The 21467-nt window shown below is 37.6% G+C and overlaps 10 protein-coding genes across 10 annotated transcripts; 2 read left to right on the forward strand and 8 right to left on the reverse strand.

Moving 5' to 3' along the window:
• Positions 1–19: 19 nt before the first annotated feature.
• Positions 20–3043, reverse strand: B0P05DRAFT_605790 (SNF2 family N-terminal domain-containing protein). Its single transcript, XM_051583350.1, has 7 exons — positions 2893–3043; positions 2686–2850; positions 2340–2618; positions 1566–2293; positions 1388–1518; positions 580–1343; positions 20–531 (listed from the first exon to the last, which is right to left on the reverse strand). Exons 1-7 carry the CDS (start codon positions 2956–2958, stop codon positions 94–96), a joined length of 2571 nt encoding a protein of 856 aa, XP_051431208.1. The 5' UTR covers positions 2959–3043; the 3' UTR covers positions 20–93.
• Positions 3044–3893: 850 nt separating this feature from the next.
• Positions 3894–4589, reverse strand: B0P05DRAFT_557307 (translation initiation factor SUI1). Its single transcript, XM_051580002.1, has 3 exons — positions 4490–4589; positions 4374–4433; positions 3894–4330 (listed from the first exon to the last, which is right to left on the reverse strand). The coding sequence occupies exons 1-3, from the start codon at positions 4521–4523 to the stop codon at positions 4083–4085; spliced, it is 342 nt and encodes a 113-aa protein (XP_051431209.1). The 5' UTR covers positions 4524–4589; the 3' UTR covers positions 3894–4082.
• A 117-nt stretch (positions 4590–4706) lies between these two features.
• B0P05DRAFT_557311 (glycoside hydrolase superfamily) lies at positions 4707–5978 on the reverse strand. The gene is made up of 3 exons (XM_051580003.1): positions 5449–5978; positions 5206–5385; positions 4707–5157 (listed from the first exon to the last, which is right to left on the reverse strand). The coding sequence occupies exons 1-3, from the start codon at positions 5964–5966 to the stop codon at positions 4986–4988; spliced, it is 870 nt and encodes a 289-aa protein (XP_051431210.1). The 5' UTR covers positions 5967–5978; the 3' UTR covers positions 4707–4985.
• A 1170-nt stretch (positions 5979–7148) lies between these two features.
• B0P05DRAFT_497531 (major facilitator superfamily domain-containing protein) lies at positions 7149–9040 on the reverse strand. Its single transcript, XM_051575401.1, has 2 exons — positions 8175–9040; positions 7149–8128 (listed from the first exon to the last, which is right to left on the reverse strand). The coding sequence occupies exons 1-2, from the start codon at positions 9006–9008 to the stop codon at positions 7295–7297; spliced, it is 1668 nt and encodes a 555-aa protein (XP_051431211.1). The 5' UTR covers positions 9009–9040; the 3' UTR covers positions 7149–7294.
• A 1432-nt stretch (positions 9041–10472) lies between these two features.
• On the forward strand, positions 10473–11427 carry B0P05DRAFT_557314 (40S ribosomal protein S22-A). The gene is made up of 2 exons (XM_051580004.1): positions 10473–10811; positions 11095–11427. The coding sequence occupies exons 1-2, from the start codon at positions 10580–10582 to the stop codon at positions 11352–11354; spliced, it is 492 nt and encodes a 163-aa protein (XP_051431212.1). The 5' UTR covers positions 10473–10579; the 3' UTR covers positions 11355–11427.
• Positions 11428–12113, reverse strand: B0P05DRAFT_557317 (uncharacterized protein). The gene is made up of 4 exons (XM_051580005.1): positions 12092–12113; positions 11988–12048; positions 11900–11944; positions 11428–11851 (listed from the first exon to the last, which is right to left on the reverse strand). The coding sequence occupies exons 1-4, from the start codon at positions 12095–12097 to the stop codon at positions 11601–11603; spliced, it is 363 nt and encodes a 120-aa protein (XP_051431213.1). The 5' UTR covers positions 12098–12113; the 3' UTR covers positions 11428–11600.
• On the reverse strand, positions 11664–13482 carry B0P05DRAFT_251005 (uncharacterized protein). Its single transcript, XM_051573338.1, has 4 exons — positions 12092–13482; positions 11900–12048; positions 11814–11851; positions 11664–11752 (listed from the first exon to the last, which is right to left on the reverse strand). Exon 1 carries the CDS (start codon positions 13062–13064, stop codon positions 12126–12128), a length of 939 nt encoding a protein of 312 aa, XP_051431214.1. The 5' UTR covers positions 13065–13482; the 3' UTR covers positions 11664–11752; positions 11814–11851; positions 11900–12048; positions 12092–12125.
• B0P05DRAFT_574622 (proteasome maturation factor UMP1-domain-containing protein) lies at positions 13295–13905 on the forward strand (the record flags this gene model as incomplete). Its single annotated transcript, XM_051581577.1, has 5 exons — positions 13295–13297; positions 13345–13464; positions 13549–13650; positions 13696–13789; positions 13835–13905. The coding sequence occupies 5 exons, from the start codon at positions 13295–13297 to the stop codon at positions 13903–13905; spliced, it is 390 nt and encodes a 129-aa protein (XP_051431215.1).
• On the reverse strand, positions 13483–16573 carry B0P05DRAFT_250984 (carbamoyl-phosphate synthase L chain, ATP binding domain-containing protein). Its single transcript, XM_051573337.1, has 8 exons — positions 16217–16573; positions 15811–16166; positions 15691–15763; positions 15545–15647; positions 15384–15473; positions 15225–15338; positions 14182–15181; positions 13483–14125 (listed from the first exon to the last, which is right to left on the reverse strand). Exons 1-8 carry the CDS (start codon positions 16327–16329, stop codon positions 13902–13904), a joined length of 2073 nt encoding a protein of 690 aa, XP_051431216.1. The 5' UTR covers positions 16330–16573; the 3' UTR covers positions 13483–13901.
• B0P05DRAFT_605796 (calcium-activated chloride channel-domain-containing protein) lies at positions 16351–21395 on the reverse strand (the record flags this gene model as incomplete). Its single annotated transcript, XM_051583351.1, has 13 exons — positions 16351–16784; positions 16827–17016; positions 17069–17324; positions 17385–17504; positions 17557–17657; positions 18871–19288; positions 19355–19467; positions 19520–19894; positions 19943–20116; positions 20177–20692; positions 20741–20960; positions 21004–21270; positions 21304–21395. The coding sequence occupies 13 exons, from the start codon at positions 21393–21395 to the stop codon at positions 16492–16494; spliced, it is 3135 nt and encodes a 1044-aa protein (XP_051431217.1). The 3' UTR covers positions 16351–16491.
• Between the last annotated feature and the right edge of the window lie 72 nt (positions 21396–21467).

Below are 21467 nucleotides of genomic sequence, written 5' to 3' on the forward strand. Positions count from 1 at the left end.
GAAAAAGTGTATATGTGCGTGCTTTGAAAAGTACATGATTTATTATGTATAAAAATAATGATGTTGAATGCAGTATGTATATAATAAGGACAACTATAAACGAGTAGCCAAGAATTCATTCTTCTCATCTTGCATCTCTGAAGTATCCATTTCTCTAAACAGGTCATTTTCACTGGTGTTTTCACTCTCAAACACTTGTGGACTACGGTCCAATAGCTTTTCAAGATCAGCATCAGAAATCACTTTATCCCCCTGAGCTACAATCTGTACTTGTTCACCGTCTTCAGAAGCAAGAATCTCAGCCAATTCACGCACTGTGTTTTCCTGAGACTTTTTAGCATTTGCAGTAGCAACAGGCGTCTTAAATTTGCCCTTGCTGATCACTAATTTTTCTAATTTACGTTTAGCGGTAGCTCGTTCCAAGATTTTGGCTTCTACAGTTTTTGCAGCTACAAAGCGATAAATAAGAACAGGTTTTGTTTGACCAATACGATGAACACGGTCTTGAGCTTGAAGGTCCATTTGAGGGTTCTATTAATACCATAAGTATATACATATTTACTTAAGTTATCTACTTACCCAATCACTATCGAAGATAATTACTGTATCAGCAGCAGTCAAGTTGATACCAAGACCACCAGCACGAGTAGATAGCAAAAAGAGCTTGATAGCACTGTTGGGGTCACTAAATTCCTCAATTTGTTGACGACGGTTCTCTTGAGACACACTACCGTCCAGGCGACAGATTGGCCATCCCTTCAATCCAGTTGCCCAGTCTTCTAAAATATCTAACATCTTGGTCATTTGAGAAAACACAAGCACTTTATGGCCACGATCAAATAAGGCGGTCAAAAGACGATCCAACAAGAGTACTTTGCCTGATTGAGCAGCAAGATCATTGTTTAACACAGGTGTATTAGTAGCAGGATCAATAGGCCAATCAAACAAGAATGGATGATTACAGACTTTACGCAGTTGCATCACCAAGTTCTGTAAATGCAAGCCATTGACTTGCTTGACAGCCTGTGCCACTTCTTCACGTTTGGCTTCAGCCTTTTCGTCAATCGCAGATTGTTCTGGTTCCTTTTCAAGGTCTTTAAAGTATTGACGATCCGATTTCTCCTTGTAACTAATGTCTTTCTTACGTCTTCTGCTTTGATCATCATCAGGATTGTCTTCGTCCTGATTGTCGTCATCATTGCGATTGTCTGAGGTGGTTGTCTTGCGTTTAATTAAATATTCACGTAAATCTCGCTTGATAATAGCATCGTATAGATTCTTTTGAGGTTGAGTAAGTGGAGCATACAAAAGATATTCTTTCTTCTTTGGCAATGCATACTCAACTATCAAAATAATAAGTCTCGCAGTCTCGATATAATAAGCTTACCGTCTGTCTTTAGTCTTCTTAATAAAAAGGGTCGAAGAATGGTATGAAGACTACTGACAATATTGTCTTCTTCTTCTTCCTTCATAATACGGTCTTGACCACTTTTGACATTGATGTCTGAAAAATCGAACCTAAACTAAAGTCAGCTACAATAGTTACACACAGCACCATTTCTTACCATGATTGAAACATGTCTAGATCATCGAAAATATCGGGTAACAAAAAGTTCAACAAACTCCATAATTCAGATAAATTGTTCTGAAGTGGAGTACCAGTCAACAATAGACGATTAGCACTAGAATAAGTCTTGAGTTCACGAATAAGTCGACAATTCATATTCTTGAGACGATGTCCTTCATCCACCACAATGTATTTCCAGTTATATTTTTGAAGGTGTTTACGATCATTCATGACAATTTCATAACTAGTGATGACAATAGGAAATTCAAATTCGGTTTCTTTCTTTTTTTGCAGTTTGCGGTTAATCATATGTTGACGTTCTTCTTTAGATCCATGGTATAAAAGTACATTGATAGAAGGGGCGAATCGCTTAAATTCATTTACCCAGTTGGCTAAAGTCGATAGAGGTGTCACAATCAGATAAGGACCAGCCACTTTCATTGACTTTAAGTGAGCAATGAACCCAATGGTCTGCAGTGTTTTACCAAGACCCATCTCATCTGCTAAAATACCATTCAAACCATTCTCCCATAAACTCACAAGCCATTCTACACCAGCAAGTTGATAATCACGCAAAATACCGCCTGTGACAAGTGCAGGTTGACGTGCTGAAATAGTAGGTTTGGTACTTGGTTCTTCTGTCTTGCTCTTCTTGTTTGCATCTGATTGTTCTTCAATGATGGCTTTTGTAACACTGCCATCTGCTTGTTTACGTCTTTTGATGTCCTATAAATAATTAAGTACAATTCATGCAAAATAGAAGTAGAATTACATCTTCTTTGAGGTAGTCTGTCAATTCATAATCAGCATCAGTTGTCTTTCTCTTTTTTGTTGCAGCTGTAGCAGACCGAGGTTTGCGGCCTCTAGTCTTCTTGACAGTATCTTCTTTCACTTCTTGAGCATCAATCTGAGCTGCTCTTTCACGAGCTTCTTCTTGTTGTTTTGCCAATTTACGACCCAAAATAGTTGCATAAGCACCTGATTTTTCAAGCAAGAAATGAAGACGCTTCATACGTTGAGCCTTGACAGTAGTATCAAATTGAGCTTGAGCCTATCAGCAGATAAGATCCATCAGTAAGGATGATGCATACACATGCACACGCGCGCGTAGTCAATACCTCTTCTCTCATGATTTTTTCTTGTTCTTTTTTAGTGTTTTGTTCTAAAGCAATTTCTTCTGCTATCATGCTTTCTGAAAGACCAGTGTCTAATAATGCGTCTTTGACCTGAACAGTCTCTACTTCTTGGTCACTGGCAACAGAAGCAGGTTGTAAAGGAGAGTCCTAATAAAGTAAGACAGTGCTGTCAGATATCAAGCCACTTACAGAAGAAACTGACTGAGGAGTATCCATTTCTAAAGAAACTTCTCTTGTTGCTGGCTCACTATTCATTATATCAAAAAACAAAAAGAGATAAAAAATGAAATATAGAACCGACTACGAAATGTTATATACAAAAAAAAAAAATTAAGGGGAGAACAAAAGCCACAACACAACCCATTTGAGAGGTTTTGTACACTTTATTCGGAGATGCTTGGGACATTTTTGAAAATGAATAGATTAAAAGTTGAATAGGCACAAAAGAGAATGAGATGAATTCCTAAAAGAGATCTGTACAAAAAAATGTTGGACATTGAAATGTCAATTATTTCATTCATATTCAACAGCAAGTACCCTTATCTGCATTGAATTGCTAAAGCGGAATTTATCAATAAAATATAAAGGAGAGCCTTTTGTTTACTGTTGAATCATTACGGCCAAGTCTCTTTCTTGAGTGTTTTACTAACTTCTCATCATTCTAATCATAATAGGCTCTTTTAGGAACTTTTTCTTAAAGTAAATGTTATTACTGCGTAAATTTGAAGAGCAGTGCTTAGCAAGAAAGTAGAGAAACCAATGCTACAAGTGATAATCCAATAAGAATAGAATATTGAAATCAAAACAGAGATATAGAAAAAGAATAAGGTAATGTCTAGTTAGATCGGAAAGAGTTTTTGGTTACAGTACGCTATATCTTACAGAGGACTGTTGTTAGCAATTAAGCGAAAGACGATTTACAGCTCGGAGAAGCAGATCTTTGATGATCTTACAAGAAAGAGAATTTATACTTCCAATTGAACAGTTTCAGTCTGTTTGCTTAGAAGTCCTTTAAGGGATTGCTTTAGTATTTGCAGATTTGAAGCATCATTATTTGCATAAATGTGATTTCATTTTATATTCCAATATGTCACAATAAATTCCGGAAATAGTGTATTTAATGTACAAATGAGATATAGCATTTAATGCGTTTAAAAAAGAGGGAGAAAAAGATGTGGATGTGGAGAAAAAGAGAGAGAGAGAGAGAGAGAGAGAGAGAGAGAGAGAGAGAGAAAAAGAGAAAGTATGTATGTGTGAGTGTAAAAGGAAGAAAGGGTGTGTGTGTATATATATGTATAATATGCTTGTATCAAAAAGAAAAGAGAAAGAGAGGATACATTGATGGCAATTACTTTAATAAAACATGATAAATACGATGCTTAGAAACCGTGAACCTTGATATCAGCCTTCTTGGCAATGCCTTCAGAGACCAAAAATTCGGCCATTTTCATGCGCTGATCACCTTGCATTTGAATAATTTCACCATGTTCTTCGTCTTCGACGACTGTACCGTTACAAGCAAAAGCCTTCTTAACGGCCTTTAATAAACGCTTACTATCAATTTCCTTGGGTAAACCTTGAAGTGTGGTCAAGGTTTTACGACCGTTACGTTGTTGGATACGGAGATCTGAATAATAAATAAGCTATTTTTGGCGTCTTCGTTTACTTACGAAGATAGTTGTGGGGAGTAACACCTCCCTTGTTGTCTTCATCAACATCAGCAAAGGGATCTAGTAATACGTAAGTTCCATATTTATCTTCTGTCATATGCGTCGTACAAACATACCAAAGGGTTTGTTGAGGTCTTCAAGATCAGCCATATTTAAGGATATTAAATGGATGGATGGATGGATGTAAGAAAAGAGGATATTTTGGCTTGGATGGGTATACCTGAATTTGGCAAATTTTTTTTTGAGTCTATTACATTTTGGCATCAAAACATTTCCAGCCCAGATCAGCGTATTACTGGCTCGTACCGAGTCGATTTCATATTTACGTAACATTGTCAAACATTTTTGGTCATACTAAGTATCCTCTTGGTAACAATCGCTTAGTAGAGACATTAAGAGAGAGAGAGAGAAAAAAGATATTACTTGAAGTTATCTCATCTTTCTCTGTACACTGGCAAAGGAAAGGAGTGTCAATGTTGCTTTCAAATCGAGAGAACAAGAAGATCAATACATGCAATTTTTATCATCATCACAACAACAACAACAAAACACAAAGGAGTCATTAATTAAAAAAGGACTTTAATGCCTAGTCTATGAATGCATACTTTCAAATTAACAAGGATTCATTAATTGATTAAAATTTAAAAAACTCTTTAGTTGTCGGTTCAAGTTCAAGAGTCCAAAATGGCTTTCAACGCCTGATTTATACGGCTCATCTATAGCAGAAAACCAAATGATATCCATATTGTACTGCTTTGCTTTGCATAGAGTTGTCAAAAGGAAACTATATAAAAAAAAGTTGGAATAATACTTGAAAGTGTAGAAAACTTACGTCTTTTGATTTTCAGGACTAGGAATAGAATTCTTAAAGGTGTCACCTTTTTCCGGCCAACCAGTCTCTGAGATTCGCACTGTTTTTCCTTTCGAGAGTTCTTTGGCACTAATAAAATGCTCGTATAGTTTGTTAGCGGCACCCTCGATTTGTTCTCCTTCCCAGTATATAAATGCATTCCTAAGGTTTGAAGTACATCAAATTAAAAATAAGATTAAAAAGTAAAACCAAAGGATTATTTACATCATGAGAAAATCTATCGTATCGACAACAGCAGGAGTGAATTTATAATATACCTCAGAGGTAGTAACTTTGATTCCTTTTGGCTTGACAAGTGTCTTTACCTTTTTGATTTGCTTAGAAAGTTCCTCAGAACTTGAGTCATTTCTATAGAGTACTTCAGAGCCTACAATAATTGCCTCTACACTGTTTAGATTTTGTGATGAGGATACCAGGCGATTGAGTGCTACATATTCGAGATCAAACGAATCAGTCTTGTCAACCCACATTCCCAGATATAAGCGCAAATTGTTTTCTTGAGCTGCCTGAAGAGCTGTTTGTCCCATATTACAGTCTTTTAATGAATAGATACGGATGGTATTTGTGTACTTGGAGAGAGCTCGAAAGTCTGAGCGGACAGTTTCTAAATTGGGGCAATCATTCCTGTTGATCCCATAATTGAGACCATAGAATGGCTTTGGTGAAGCAATGGCATGAGATAAAAGGCCACTTAAAAACAGAATTAAACAGGTAGACTTCATAAAGGAGCTAAGGAAAAAGACAACATAACCTTTATTTGAAAATATTGGATTTATATTACTTAACAATATACTTTCCCCCCCCTTTTTTTTTAATATAATACCCTTTAGTCAAAATACTGCAATATAGTGAGTATTTATTATACATCATATGCACCCTTTCTCAATTATGTTTTTTACATACTACAAGTAAAATATCTCTTTTTAAGCTTTTTTTTTTGGTCTGCTATAAGAAATAGAATTATGACTTTTGTTTACTTTTTACTAATACACTTGTCCATAGTTTCTCTGACTTTATACGTCAAAGCATGACCATGCACTATGTGTCGGAGATTAAATCACAACTAAAAAGAATACAAACCATTTGCTTAGAACTGCATGAAAACGCAGTTATTTCGCCTTGTCTTCATGGTAAAAGTTGCAGATTGTTAATTTTAGAGTCGATTGATGCAAATTAAATAGCAATACTACTGATAAAATATGAATTCGATGTGCAAAAATGTTTCTGGGGGTTTTTCGCTTATGTCTTGCCATTTTTGTAGTGCAATCAGCAAGCAAACACGTTCACCAAAAAAAAAAAAAAAAAAAACTAGATTGAAAACCCTATTTTGCGTCTTGTAGCGCCAAAAAAAAAAAAATCGAAAGTTGTCAAATCAATGATGTTCATGGCTAGTACTCTTTGACTTTTAAGAAATTTTTGGCCGTTTTGGACATGTCGCTTTTTGTTTTGGTCCAAATGCACTCCAAAGGTACCATATATCATAGTAACTATGGTTTGAGGATATTCAGAGTAGTTGAGCGTGTAAAAATAGGTTTTAGAGTCACTTTGTGTATTTATGCAACCCTGAATATTTGTATATTGTTGTCATTGTTTATATTGATAAGATGCAACGCAAACATTTTTCTTTTATATCTATATTCTGCTCAAAAAAAGAGAGGGGGTGACGACATTGAGCACTAGCATCAAAGAGATCATGACCTGTATTTCATGTCTGTTCAAATTGACCAGTTTCATGCGCACACGTTGAGCACATTTAAACAGTGGAAAAGATGATTGTAAAACATCATTCTTCTTTATCAGAACTCCCTTCCCGCCTCCTCTACCTATGTATACAGGGTGGATGCATTTAGACCATGGAGTTCTTAAAGCTTGCCGTCATAACGAAAGCCTTTCTCTTCATTTTTTGAACATGCGTCTACTGACATACATGCAAGGTAGTTTCCTAACCGATACGTGTTCATAGTAATATCATATTTTATTGTGATTAAGGGAGATATAGATAAAAATAAATAAATAGAATGTCTATGCAAAATGAGTAAAGTCTATGATCTTAAGAGGCATTCTTGGACCTGGCACGAATAGAAGCACCCCATTTATAAAAGAGAAAAGGAATAGGCACAATAGCCAACGAGATAAAAGCCAACAAAGTACTTGCCCATTGGTTTCCTAAACGATGATACATTTGATTGATAAACAAAGGAAAAGCAGCACCTGAACCAGAACGAATCAAGGTCTTTGCAGCCAAGGCCGAGGTGACATAACGAGAAAAGCAATCAATAATGTAATTGTTGGCAGCGTAGTAAAGCAAGACCATGCCGAAACCGAAAGGAAGGCCGGAAATGACAGGGCCAATCCAGTGACACCAAGGGAAAGAAGTCCAAGCGAAAATAAAGAGAGAGACAGGGACCCAAGGAGCAGCAAACATCATACCCACAAGACGGTCTTCAGGTAAAGGCTTGCCTCGGGCCGTGATAGTCTTGATATATATGCGTTCGAAGTGTGGGGTGAGGAGCAAGGCAAAAGCAGCACCAATAAGGATACCAATAAAAGTCAAGCCGATTTCACCATCGTTCATGTGATGGACTTCACCAAAGACGATGGGATAAGCAAAAAAGAAGGCATACAATAAAGCATAGATGACTGCAATGTACAAAGACATCAACAACAAGATGGGTTCAGTAGCCAGCATGACAAATGGACGCACCAAATTGGTTTGAACAATTTCAGAAAAGGTAATGGGGATTTCTTCCTCGACAGTAATATAGGTAGGATCACCTGTCTCTTCTCTCATGCGTTTAGCACGCTTAGCTAAAAGAATAGGATGATACGTTTCAGGCAAAAGGCAGATTATAATCCAGACGACACCAGCGAACATCATATTGACCTTAGTTGTGTTAGTCAGCTGAATTGGACATGTTATTTGGACTTACCCAATAGATCCATCGCCAGTTTCCGGTACCAACACCAACCCAGCCGCCTACAATAGGACCTAGCACTGGACCAGCATAAGGAGCAGCAGCAAAGTAAGCAATCGCATTACCACGAGTTTCTGTAGGGAAAAGATCAGAGATAGAGCCACCTGCCAAAGTGAGTGCGACAGAAGCGAAAAAACCACCAAAGAAACGACAGACCAAGACAGTTTCAATGTTTTTGGCAACAGCACAAGGAATGTTAAAGATGGTATAGATACCGAGTGCAACAATATAGATAGGTTTACGACCATAGATTTCAGAAAGTGGTGACCAAAGAAGAGGACCAATCATGAAACCAAAGACCATTAAGGATACTTGAAGGATGGCTACTTCTTGGGAACAGCCAAACGATCGAGAGACACCATAGAGATCACCTGTGATAACAGACGAGCCAAAAGCGGCCGATACAACTAACGAGGCGACACAGATAGTAAAAAACCAACGATAAGATGGGCTCCAGTTGTATGGGCATTCAGGATCATTGACATCCCAATTCACATAATGCATCAAATTATGTTTCTCAGAGTGGCGTGACATGATACGAGAAGCGACAGCTTCAAGGTCTGCATGTTGTGAAGGGTAAGGTTGAACAGACAAGGTTCTTGTGGCAAGGACACCGGGAGGCAACTGTCCTCGAATTTGTTCTCGGTATTGCTCGAGTTCTTGATCAGGTTCGGGCTCATCGATAAGGTAGGTATCATGGATAGTACTTGATTGGCTATCCTTTGAGTTTCTACGGGGCCCTTGGTCACTTATTGTTTTAAGAGAATCAGAAAGCTTTGGTTCTGGCATATGAAGATAAATAGTAAAGAATTGGTCTACACAATATTAAAAGAAAAAAAAAAGTTATGCAAAAAGAGTCTATATTTATAGTAAAGCGAACCACTAAGTTTAGGCGTGTTTCGAAAACCATAGTAAGACAATTATGTCTGATCTGCTCATGTTTAGGATGATTTACCGGACCAGTATTTATCCACCTATCAGAACATTTCATTTATTTATTGGGTGACAAATTGCATCGCCAAAACCTTTTGACGTTTTTCTTTAAAGAAATGCATTGATCTCTGTGCGTCCAAAAACTCTATTTAAAGTTGATATGTTTTATGTTGCCTTTCATAGTATTGTTGTCTGGAGAACGTGTGGGGTAATTTCTCATACCATAATCAATGAAAAGAAGCAATGAATAAGCCAGGTAATTTTATAATGAATTTTCCAATTTAGGTCTAAATGTATCGAATCAAGAAGAACCCTGCAAGCGGAGTTGGTACGGTTAAAGGTTCTTGAGCCATTATTCCAGGCGGCTATCCTTTAAATGAAAAACGGAAGCAACATTAAAACAAGACAAGGAACATACACACTGTTTCCATCTATTTCTTAGACATTTCCTTTCCCCCTTACTTTTATATCCTCAAGACAATTCACATAGGTTAATAAATGCCTATTTTATAAAGCATATGACTTATCGGGAGACCATCTCCGCTTTCTTCCTTTATAATCCATAGATACATTCTGGCCTCATTGACACCATTGAAACATCTTCTATACTTCCTTCTTACCTCTTTTTTCTTTTTTCTTTTCTTGTCAAATTCTATAGACCTACAGAGACCATCTAGTGTAGTTTATGAGGTTCTTTGATCATATCATGGATAACATGTTTTATTTTTTCTGTAGCATACAAAAGAATGAAAGGAAGATTAAAAAAGTCCTGTTGTAAATTGTATTCCTCTTTATAATTTGACTTTTATCGGATGCATCGGTCGATAAAAGACGGTTTTATCCGAGATGAAGAGAAATAAAGTTTGACACTCTAAAGTGGCTCTTTCATTTACTATGCCGATCCTAAATCCTTTGTATTACCATTCTCCTCTCCGTTTTTCGCCTTAATAATAAAACTATGTGAGATGTCATTTATGGTAGGCTCATGCTATGAAAATAAAAATTTCTTTTATCAAATAACAAATACTTGTCAGCTTCTAATGAAATGCATGCTTCTTCCTTCTTGTCAACAAGTTTTTTTCTTTATTTCTTTTCACCTATCGAATGACAATGAAAGTATCTATCTGCTTAAAAGAAGTGATCAATATGTTACAACATAGTTTGATTTGATCAACACTTGTTAAAACAACAGATATTCATGCTTGCATAAAAAATTCAAAAAGTTTCTCGGAAGGACATTTAAAATTGGTGGCTTATCCAATTTTTTTTTTTTGACAGGCGAGAGGGATTACTTTAATTTCTAATTTGCTATAGAATAAGATCTCCCTCTTCTTCGCAACAGGTAAACTTACAACCATCCATCCATCCATCTATCTATGCATCCATCAACTACTTTAGTGACTAAAAAAAAAACCAAAGAGAGATGAATGATTGATGTAGAAGGATACTATGGATTTCCCCTTTTTTTTATTGAAACATTTATTGACCTTTCTACTGATAGACTTCTTTTTTGCGCATTTGTTAACATGGTCAGAGTTTCCGTCTTGAACGATTGTTTGAACAACATCAACAACGCTGAAAAGCGTGGTAAGAGACAAGTTCTCGTCCGTCCTTCTTCCAAGGTCATTGTCAAGTTCTTGTCCGTTATGCAAAAGCACGGTAAGTTCTATTTAAAAAAAAAGAGAGAAAGAGAAAAAAGGAGGGAAACCACATTATCATCACCGTAGTATAACTAGTTGGGGTTTGCTTGTTCTTTATGAACTTTTTTTTTCTACAAACTTTTGACCTTTAAATCTGCGGGAGAACAAACTTCATTCTCTTACACTTTCGCAACCTTTTTTTTTACCATGTTGCGTATTGTTTATAGAACAGATACATTCATATATACTCTTTCTCTTTCTCTCTTTTTAGAGATGTTCTTATATTTATATATTATGCATAGGTTACATTGGTGAATTCGAACAAATCGATGACCACCGTTCTGGCAAGATTGTTATCCAACTCAACGGTCGTATTAACAAGTGTGGTGTTATCTCTCCCCGTTTCAACATCAAGCTCGGTGAACTCGAAAAGTGGACTGCTAACTTGTTGCCTGCCCGTCAATTCGGTTACCTTATCTTGACCACTTCTGCCGGTATCATGGATCACGAAGAAGCTCGTCAAAAGCACACTGGTGGTAAGATCCTCGGTTTCTTCTACTAAATTGCAAGTTATCTTGTTGAATAAAAGACAATCATGTTTGTGTCTAGACACTGTTTTTTTTTTCTTTTCATTTATCCTTTTTGAAAGCAAAAGCAAACATTGATTTATTTATTTATTTTTTTGTTTTTTTTTGCAGAAAACAAAACAAATTATTTCGTCATTCTAGTGAAGTGTGACATGTGTTTCCACCAATCAAATCAAAGAATATACGGTCAGGTGGGGTATTATCAAAAATAGTAACTGGGTTTAGCACATTGGAAACCATGACTGTAGCCAGGAAAGTGTCTTTTTTGGAGGAGCAGGTATGGATACATCCGTGATACTACTGTCTATACTGTAGCTATCACTATCATCATCACTATTATGTGATTTGTATGGAGAGGGTTGGAATCCTCTTTCTTGTAGTAATTGATGTGTCCATAATAGATAAAGACTTTCGTTATCATCATTAGGGCTTACAGTAGATAAACTCAATGAGGGTGATTCAGCTCTTGATTCTAGATAATATATATTAACAAAAAAAAAAAAAAAAAGTTGGATTTTACCTGTTGATATCGAACCATAATTTGAAGGTAAACGAGGACTTGGTTCTGTATAATATTGTTAGCTATAGAAATAAAATAAGACTATTACCTTTCCATTCATGATGTATCATATAAGAAGAGGAAGGTGTAGGTGGTAATTCTACAGGATTCTATATTCAATAAGTAATGGTTGTATATGTGTTTTTTATTTACTTTCATAATAAAAATAAAATAAAGGAGCACATTATTACAGTTGATAGAAATGAGCTGCATTTATAACAAATAATTTGTTTTTTTCTTCTGCCGACCAATCTTGAATGATATCAGATAGAATTTGATACCATTGCTGCCAATTTGAATGCGATAATTCAACAATGGGCCAATCACCACCAAACATGATACGATCTACACCAAAACTATCACGTATCACTTGTATAAATGGTTTCAATTGCTTAGCAACATCGTCATGGTTCTCTTTAAACTCAGTTAATAGACCAGACACTTTACAGTACACATGAGGGAACTGAGCTAATTGGTGAATCTGTTGTCTCCAGAATTCAAATCGTTTTTCGCCTGGCTGACTATCACAAGGTGGTTTACCCATATGATCCAGCACAAACCTCACACGAGGACAGAGTGACACAAGTGTCTGTAAAGGAGGGAACTGTTCAGGATGGTCATTGCAGTTGATGGTCAAATCAAAACTGAGGTGATAGGCCTCCAGTGCTTGAATACCTTGAACAAACTCAGGGCTCAGGACACGGTGCGGGTCTTGTGTGGGGTCTTGTAGTAGATAACGAACACCTTTGACATAAGACTGTTTATCCCTTAAGAGATGGATAAGCGTATCAAGATAGTTCCTGACGTGATTCCCTTGATAGACAGGTGCAAATACCACAATAGCACCAATACCACCAAACACAGCATTGGATTGGATTTGATCTGCATAGCGTACAATCCAATCTGCTTCTACTAGACCATGGCATGCATCGACATCAGTCTCGACATAGACTGCTGATTGGATGTACACATCAGACTTCTCTATTTGTTCTGTGTATTCGTGTGCATCTTTATGCTTAAAAAAGGCCTTGTTATCTTGTTTGATCCAAGACACATACACTTGATCTGGATGCCAAAAGTGAACATGACTATCAATAATATTGGTTCTTTGAGTAATAGGCGTCATTCAAAAGAAAGGAAAAGGAATTTCTCACACTGGGAAAAAAAAGAAAAAGAGAGAGAGAGAGGGGGAAGGCTACTTGGATCAGATAGAGTTGAATGGCCTGAATGACGTACTTTTTATGCGGAAATAATAGTTACTTTATTTGGATATCCCTATCACTGACTGCTTTTTCATCTATAGACGCGCAAGCACTCTTTTTTTTTTCTTTATTTTTTATTTTTTATACTTTTATCATGGTAAGATGTCTGTATTCAACATAGAAGTATACTTATTGCCTTGATAGTCTCTTCGTATTGCACCTGAAACGCATACTGAAAAAGTAACAAGCACTTTAAATACAACACACGCTGAATTTGGTGGTCATGATGCTATGCGTTATGGTACTCGTTCTATCAAATCTGAAGTATTGCCTGGTCACCCTCTTGAGAACAGATTAGAACAGGCAAGTAACACTCTGAGTCTGTCGTATACTGATGATAAAGGATAGTGGGAAACAACACAATGGGAACTCAAGTTGAATTTAGCTCGTCAAGCTTATGGTATGCATGCCCCTATCAAGATGATGATGGAAAGAAGTTTGATTGAAAAGGTACATCCCATCTAGCATTTACCAGCCATGTCTGATCCAATGCAGCGTCAACGTATGCCTGCTATTCCTTCTTCAAATTTACATTTAGATATCTTGACAGGAAGAGATGAGACTATTGACTATGAAGATTTCCTCAACAGTAAGTGTGTCTTATGTAAGTGGGTTTATTGATGTATATGCATAGATCCTGCTGAATCCACGGATATGTTGGATATTCATGCAAGCATGGAACAAAAGCTTCGTTTGAAGGTTTAAATAAACTGTTTTTTATCAACAGAACATAAAAGAACTCTGGCATCCACCAACTGATTTTCTTCAACATGGATTGTAACAACACCTTCATGTCGACTAAGTATCTTGATTTCTGTCTTCATGGATTCCATGGATAAAAGAGGCGTGTTCTTCTTGACCATGGTGCCTGAAGGAGTCAACACTTTTAATATACGACAAGGCATGGATGACATATAAGGTGTCACTATATATATATATAAATGAGTGCTCAAAGATCTTTTTTTTTTTTTTTTTTCATACCTCTATCATCCTCCGTTCCAGTGGCAGTGTGACTCTTGAATCGATCTATCTTGATTAATTCAGTTGGATAACCAAGACTAAAATCATGAACAAAGATAGACTTATCATTCACATCGCGTACTTGTTCAGCCACATAAAAATGGTGCTGAGATGCTTGTATGGTACAGCGTAAAAGACCTTGAGCCCCTTGAATACCATAGAGTCTGACAAGGGGTTGACTGAGATGGGTTTCTAATACGCGTAAGGTGATAGAGGATGCTTCGAGCCATGCTTTCAATTCAGTATGACCTATACAGTCGTATGCAACATGGATGTGAGTGCCGTTGATATCGAAATCTATCTGTTGATGTCGCCATGGAACATTACGCCAACCTGACTGAATATGGTGCAAGGGAGTGTGTTGGTGATGACGCATATGCCAGTGAAACACAAGCGCTGCCATGATACTTGGCTTGACCTGATCCAGATCAAAGGCTGGAAAGAGATACGATCGCTCAAGACGGATAAAGTGAGTATCAAACATACCCTGACAAAAACAAGGATGTTTTAGGAGCTGGATCAAGAATTTCTGGTTAGTCGTGATGCCCATCACAACTGTGTTGGTCAAGGCAGCTATCATACTACGAATGGCTTCAGAACGCGTAGGTGCATGCACAATGATCTTTGCAATCATCGAATCATAAAACACGGTAATCTCTGAACCATCTTGGACACCTGTATCAAATCGTACACCTGTAATGGACGTTGAAGGACGCCATGCCTGAATAGTGCCTGTTCGAGGACTAAAGTCATCATCAGGATCTTCTGCACAAAGACGGACTTCAATCGCATGACCTTGATAGGCAATGGTATCCAGATGCAGCTCGCTTAAATGGGTGTCTTGAGCCACAAGGAACTGCAATTCAACCAGATCAAGGCCTGAAATAGCTTCTGTAATAGGATGTTCTACTTGAAGACGCGTATTGAGTTCCAAGAAATAAAACTTGCGTGTCTTCTCGTCCTAAAAAGGATGTCGGTACTATGCGACATGGAGATGGACTTACCAAGATAAATTCCACTGTGCCAGCACCTAAATAGCCTAACTGACGGCCTAATTCAACAGCAGCTGTCGTCATAGCCATACGAAGGGATGGATCCATAGCAGGTGAAGGTGTTTCCTAGTGTTTTTTTTTGTTAGATCCATTTAACACAGACAAGATTACCTCCATTATTTTTTGGTGTCTTCTCTGAATAGAACAATCACGCTCATTGATATGGTCAACATGACCATACCTATCACCAAAAATTTGAATCTAACAGGGGAAGGACTCATCAACCTACAGCCTCCACAAAAAAAAAAAAAAAAAAAAAAAGATTGCTTTACCTCAATATGACGGACACTCTCAAAGTATTTTTCTATCAATAGTTTATCAGATCCAAACGCACGAAGGGATTCTCCTTGAACAGCCTCAATTTCCTCTTTTAATCTAGTAGGATATCAATCAACATTGTAAAATAAAGTGCACTTGCCTGCTTGCGTCGTAAACAGTTCTCATGCCTTTCCCTCCTCCTCCAGCAGAAGCTTTGAGTAACACAGGGAATTCTATCAAATTTGTTCATTCCATTTCTATTTTTTTTTTTTTTATTTACCTATCTGTCTCGCTTCTTTTTCTAACCTTTCCACTGATTGATCTTCACCATTGTACCCAGGAATCAGAGGAATAGAAGGTACATGTTGAGCAATGAATACTTTGGCAGCAATCTTGTCACCAATGGTACGAATAGTGTCTGGAAGAGGACCAATGAAATTAATGCCTGCATCAATGACTTGTTGTGCAAAATCTGCATTTTCGGATAGAAATCCATAGCCTGGATGAAGTGCGTCTGCCCCTGATTGTTGAGCTATCTCAATGATCTTTTGTCCATTCAGGTACGATTCAGAAGCAATTGAAGGACCGATGTGATAGGCTTCATCTGCCATTTTAACAAAAAGTGCGTGTTGGTCACTTTTTACTTTCATCAGTTTTTCGTTCTGTCTTTTGTGTGTTCTTTTTACCTATCAGAATAAATAGCTACAGTAGCTATACCAAGTCTTTTACAAGTACGTATCACTCGACATGCAATTTCACCACGGTTAGCAATAAGCACTTTATAAATAGATTTATTCATTGTATATATGTGCGTGTGTTTGTAAGAAAAAGAGAAAAAGAGAAAACCGAGTAAACTTTATTTTATGCCTATATGTGTGTGTGTGTGTGTGTAAAATTCAGTGTTGTTTCCCCACGTACACAGACAGACACATATGATTTACTCATACTATAGACGTTGTTGTTAGTGAATATAAAAGATATACCATTGTCTTACCTTTTTAGCAATCATGCCTTCAGGTGGTTTAACTTCAGTCTTTTTAGAGCCTACTTCAGTCCAGTTGGTAGAGAGACAAGTACCATTACTTTCAGTAAAACTCTTCATCATAGCACGCTTTGTGTCTGGATCAGCGTCTCTGTAGATTTGTTGAAATAAAGCATTCAATGCTTGTTCTCCTTCAGGTTTATCTTCATCTACTTCTTGCACTAATTTGTTCCAATCCTTTGTCTTTTTATTTGTTGTTGTAGCAGTCGACACTATGCATCATGTCAATCACTTATCATTGTATCTCTACTTACTCATGGTGCCTTGATCATTTTCACCTTCTAACGCACCCCACATCAAACCCAGTGTTTGTTTCTTTAACTTGATTTCAATCTTAGTGGAAAGAATGTGGTAGGTTGATTCTTGAGGTGAAATCTTATGAGCAAGAGGCTCCAATTCAAGTGAATAATCAGATCCACTTTCTAAAGGAACCGTCAAAGACAACTATATACGTGTCAGTCTAACTTATATATATATATATATATATAAAACTTACAGCGTCTTCAAAGAACTTGATATCCACTGTATCAGGCTTTACTTTCTTGATAAAGATTTCAATCGTAACAAATGTATCGTTTTGGAACCATTCATATCTTGCTTTAGTAGGTGTTGATGATACAGGCTGTTTAGGTAATTTATCTGTGTTCTTTCTTAACCAGGTGACCAATGTCTTTTCGTTAGGATTCAGTTCTTTTGATTGTTCAAGGTGTGTTTGAGCTTCATTGAATCGATCTAAACGATGTAAAGTAATACTATCCTTGCGAGTTAACTTATTATGTGTGTATGTATATATATATATATGTATATATTACCCAAGCTGTAAGTGTGCTCTAGCTAATAAAGTACGAGAACCTTGCGTCAACAACGTCAAGGCTTTTTCTCCGTCTTGTAAAGCCAAATCCAACTTGTTGAGTTTTTGATATACTTGACACCTAAATGACGCGTTTATGAGTTTATCAACATACAAATGGGTTTATCACTTGCCGTCTCAAGACAAATTCGGCATTCTCAGGTTCTAGACAAACAAGCTCTGAAAAAAGATAGAGCGCCTCATCATAGTCATCGTCAAAAAAGGCATCGTTGGCCTTGGCATAGATATCTGCAGCTTTTTTAGTAGCGTCAGAAACGTTCATACAGTCAAACCTATTTCAAAGAAAAAGAAAGAAAATGCAGATGGAACCTACACCCCACTTTGGCTAAAAAAAAAAAATTCATTCCAGGAAGTTTCTAGTATTTTTAGGTTTAAAAAAATAAAAACAGTGTGACTTTAACTAAGGAGAAGCAAGGAGGATCATCCTTAAGCATAAGGCATATATAAACAGATGTACTAGAGAGAAACTTTCTTTCTTTCTTTTTTTCTTTATATGATGGACGTTCAACAAACAATAAAGCAAGTAAGCTCTCGCCTTGAAGATGCTATTGATACAGTGGGTCAACCTGTCAAGCCTTATTTGCCTGCCTTGAGTCGATTCTTAATTGTAGTTACTTTTTATGAAGATGCATTGCGTATTCTATGTCAATGGTCATCGCAACATGATTTTTAGCATACACAAGAGGATTTCCTGCAGGATTGTCTCACTTGTTTTTGTTACTGAATGTGTTGGCCATGATCGTCTTTTCTTCTGCTATCGTTGCTAAACGCCATGTCAGTATCTCTGTTTATGCATTAGCAGGCGTCATTGTTTCTCAAGCCATTGGATACGGACTCTTGTTTGATATGGTATGATGGGATCATGCCATTATTTTTTTTTATTGATGTAGGATATAGGTCTTTCTTTTCCGCAACTTGTCTATCATGGGTGGTCTCTTGGTCTGTCTCTCAGACAGTTTGTTACGAAAAAAAAAGTCCAGCTCAACCTTGTTTGCTTCTCTGCCTTCATTGACAGACATGGAACGCCACCAATACTTTTTGTTGGCTGGGCGTGGATTGTTGGTCGTGCTGTTCTTTGGGTTTATTGCACAAGGTGAATGGAGTCTGTTACGCTTTATGGGGTCTTTGCTAGGACTCGTGGCATGCGGTATGGTCGTTGTGGGCTTCAGAGCTAAATGGTCTGCTGCCTTTTTAGTGGCTTTGCTCTGCATCATGAATGTCATCGTGAACAACTGGTGGAGTGTTCATCATTCCGACAATTATGGGCGCGATGTACAAAAATACAATTTCTTTCAATGCCTCAGTATCATGGGTGGACTCTTGCTTTTGGTGTCCACAGGTCCAGGACAATTAAGTTATGATGAAAAGAAAAAAGAATATTAAACGATTTATTTTGTCTTGAACATGTCTTGAACAAGTTGAGTCGCTTGTGTTGCTTCTGCCTGTCGGTCTAAATGATGACTCCAGACTTTGGCACTCAAGGGTTCTGTGAGATCAGCATCATCAGGGTGTGTATCGCGACGAGAGATAAATTGATGGTGGTTACCGATCATACGCTCTAACCACGCTTTTTTGAGTTTGTATTCTTCTTTGCGAATAAGCCATTCGGATCCACTGGGTACCATAGAAAGGGCTTGACGGATACCTGCTCTTAAGGCGACAAAGATATGTTCAGATAACAGGATGGCGAGTAAACTAAAGACGGGCGTGTAAGGAGAATGGATGTTGGTGGAAGGATGGAAGAGATAGGCAAAGGATCCCATCGTGATAGAGGACAACCATACCAAAGCCTCCATATTGCCTATCCAAGGACCAATGCTTTCTGCTCGATGAGGAACAGGACGTCTAGAGAACACCGTATTAGTGATTTATAGAGAGAGGGGGGGGGAAGTCATGTGTAGTATGCCTTACCTGGTATATTTACAGAGCTTGATCGCATCACCACGTAATTCAACCCAGTTATTGATCATGGAACAAAGAGCAGTCAAGGGCCAGACGGTCGAGAACATGCTGACATAGCCAAACTAGATCAACATCTCATGAGCCCTGATGCACAAACACATCGATCTGTCTTACCTGAACAACCATTTCTACATAATCCGTATAAATGTTGTATTCTTCCCTATCGACTTCTTTGTAAATCTTGTTCATCAATTTCTTTTCTTCTTCATCTTGTACAGCATTGAGGCTCAAGTCTGCAGTATGGTGTTCTTGCTTTTTTTTGCTAATGGTGGAAGTGATCTTTTTCGCTTTGGGCATCAATCGCTTGAGTGCATAAGGAACAACCATTTCTGTCAAGAAGCCCACCAATTGACCTGTCACAATAAAGTACACAAGTTGGTCTCGTAATCGTTGAAAATCCACTGTCTTGTGTTCATGACTGATGTTGAATTCAGCAAGATAAGGCAAGACTTGATCTCCAAAAGGAATGTAAATCCAAGCAGTAATAAACTAACATATATGACTAAGGATTGATGTCTTGCGCCATCACACACTTACCAATGAAAGATAGCCTACTAAAAAGTTGGCGACAAAAATCTTTTGTGTGTAGCTGTATTCCCAAGAAGCATCTGTCTTGTGCATTTCCCAGTTAGTGAGCATTTTGATCCATTGACTGTAAATCTTGGTCATGGTAGGAATAAATAACACATAGCCTACGGTAGGAGCATAATGCTATTATGACACATCAGTACATAGTAGTAGAGAGGAGGGGAGATTAGATTGGAGACTTACCAAAAAGCGACGGAAGGGACCATTATAATACTCATGCAAAAACAACTGAAGGACAAACACGAAACCAACAATGACAGTCAAAAACAGTGCTCCTACAGCCACACCGGGTAAAGAAGATAATCGTCTGCCTAACAGCTTCCAAGTAGATACAACAGGTGTGTCTTCACCTGTGACATGATCCTTGACCATTTTTTCACCTTTGAATTCGGCACGTCGTTTTTCGTGCTTTGAAAAGTTTCGGACGCCCCATTGAATAGCCAAGGTGGATTCTTTTCGCTTCCACATCTCGATAAACAAAATAGCCCATATAAGCATGGACAATGAGAACCAGATGGCTAATGTGTTCGAATGTGTCAAGTAAACCAAAACACCAAGGACGCTGGGAGCGCTTAACCATAAAAAGTAGGTTTGGAGAAAAGCAAAATAATAAGCAATTTTTTCACCAAAATGATCACGGATCTTGAGCAGTTCAGTATCGTCAATTAGCCATTTTGTGGACCATGACTTGTACCATGTCTATATACTATATTGAACACATGGATCTTAATTAAGCAAATAACTTACCTTGTTGAATTCATCATGATGCAATGGCATGATACTCTCCACATATTCGTCCACTTGAGAAGAAATACCACAACCGCCTTCTGATTCTGGTTGTGTCAATATGTCATATACAAGACGTAAACGTTCAGCCTCGGTTAGTTCACGAAATGCTTGATCGACATGATCTGTAGTGTCATCGCCTATTTCGTCTACTCGTACACCCAATAGAAAATCGCGTACTCTGAATGGATGAATGTTCATGGTCAATGCGGATGTAAATTTACCTTTCTTGTCGGTATTCTTTCTTGATAGGTTCTACTGGACTACTCACGAGGATCAAGAGCAACCCTTCCTGTTTTCCAGGACGCACTTGAAAACGCAACCCGACTTTGGTTAATCGAGATATCAAGTTCTCAAGCGCCCCAATGACGTGTGTTTGTAAATCAGCTTTGGTGGCAATGTCTTTGTTGTTTTGAGGGGATACTTTGGTAGGGAAACGAAATAGGATGACATAATCAATGGCTGCATTACAGGTGATAATAGAAGAAGCACTGCTGGTTTGATCAGAATTGGAGGGTTTTAACGCAGGAGGTGTTGGCATATCTACAGAAGGTGGAAAAAGATGTGCAAATTTCTCTGTAGAAGGTATAACAGGTTCTGGCTCTTTTTCTATCATGGCTTAAGATAAGCAAGTTTATTTGAAAAAAAAAAAGAGAAAAAAAAGAGAAAAAAAAAAGGGATTATTTCA

This window comes from Gilbertella persicaria (assembly GCF_025201335.1).
Source record: "Gilbertella persicaria strain CBS 190.32 chromosome Unknown B0P05scaffold_47, whole genome shotgun sequence".
In the NCBI taxonomy this organism is placed as follows: domain Eukaryota; kingdom Fungi; phylum Mucoromycota; class Mucoromycetes; order Mucorales; family Choanephoraceae; genus Gilbertella; species Gilbertella persicaria.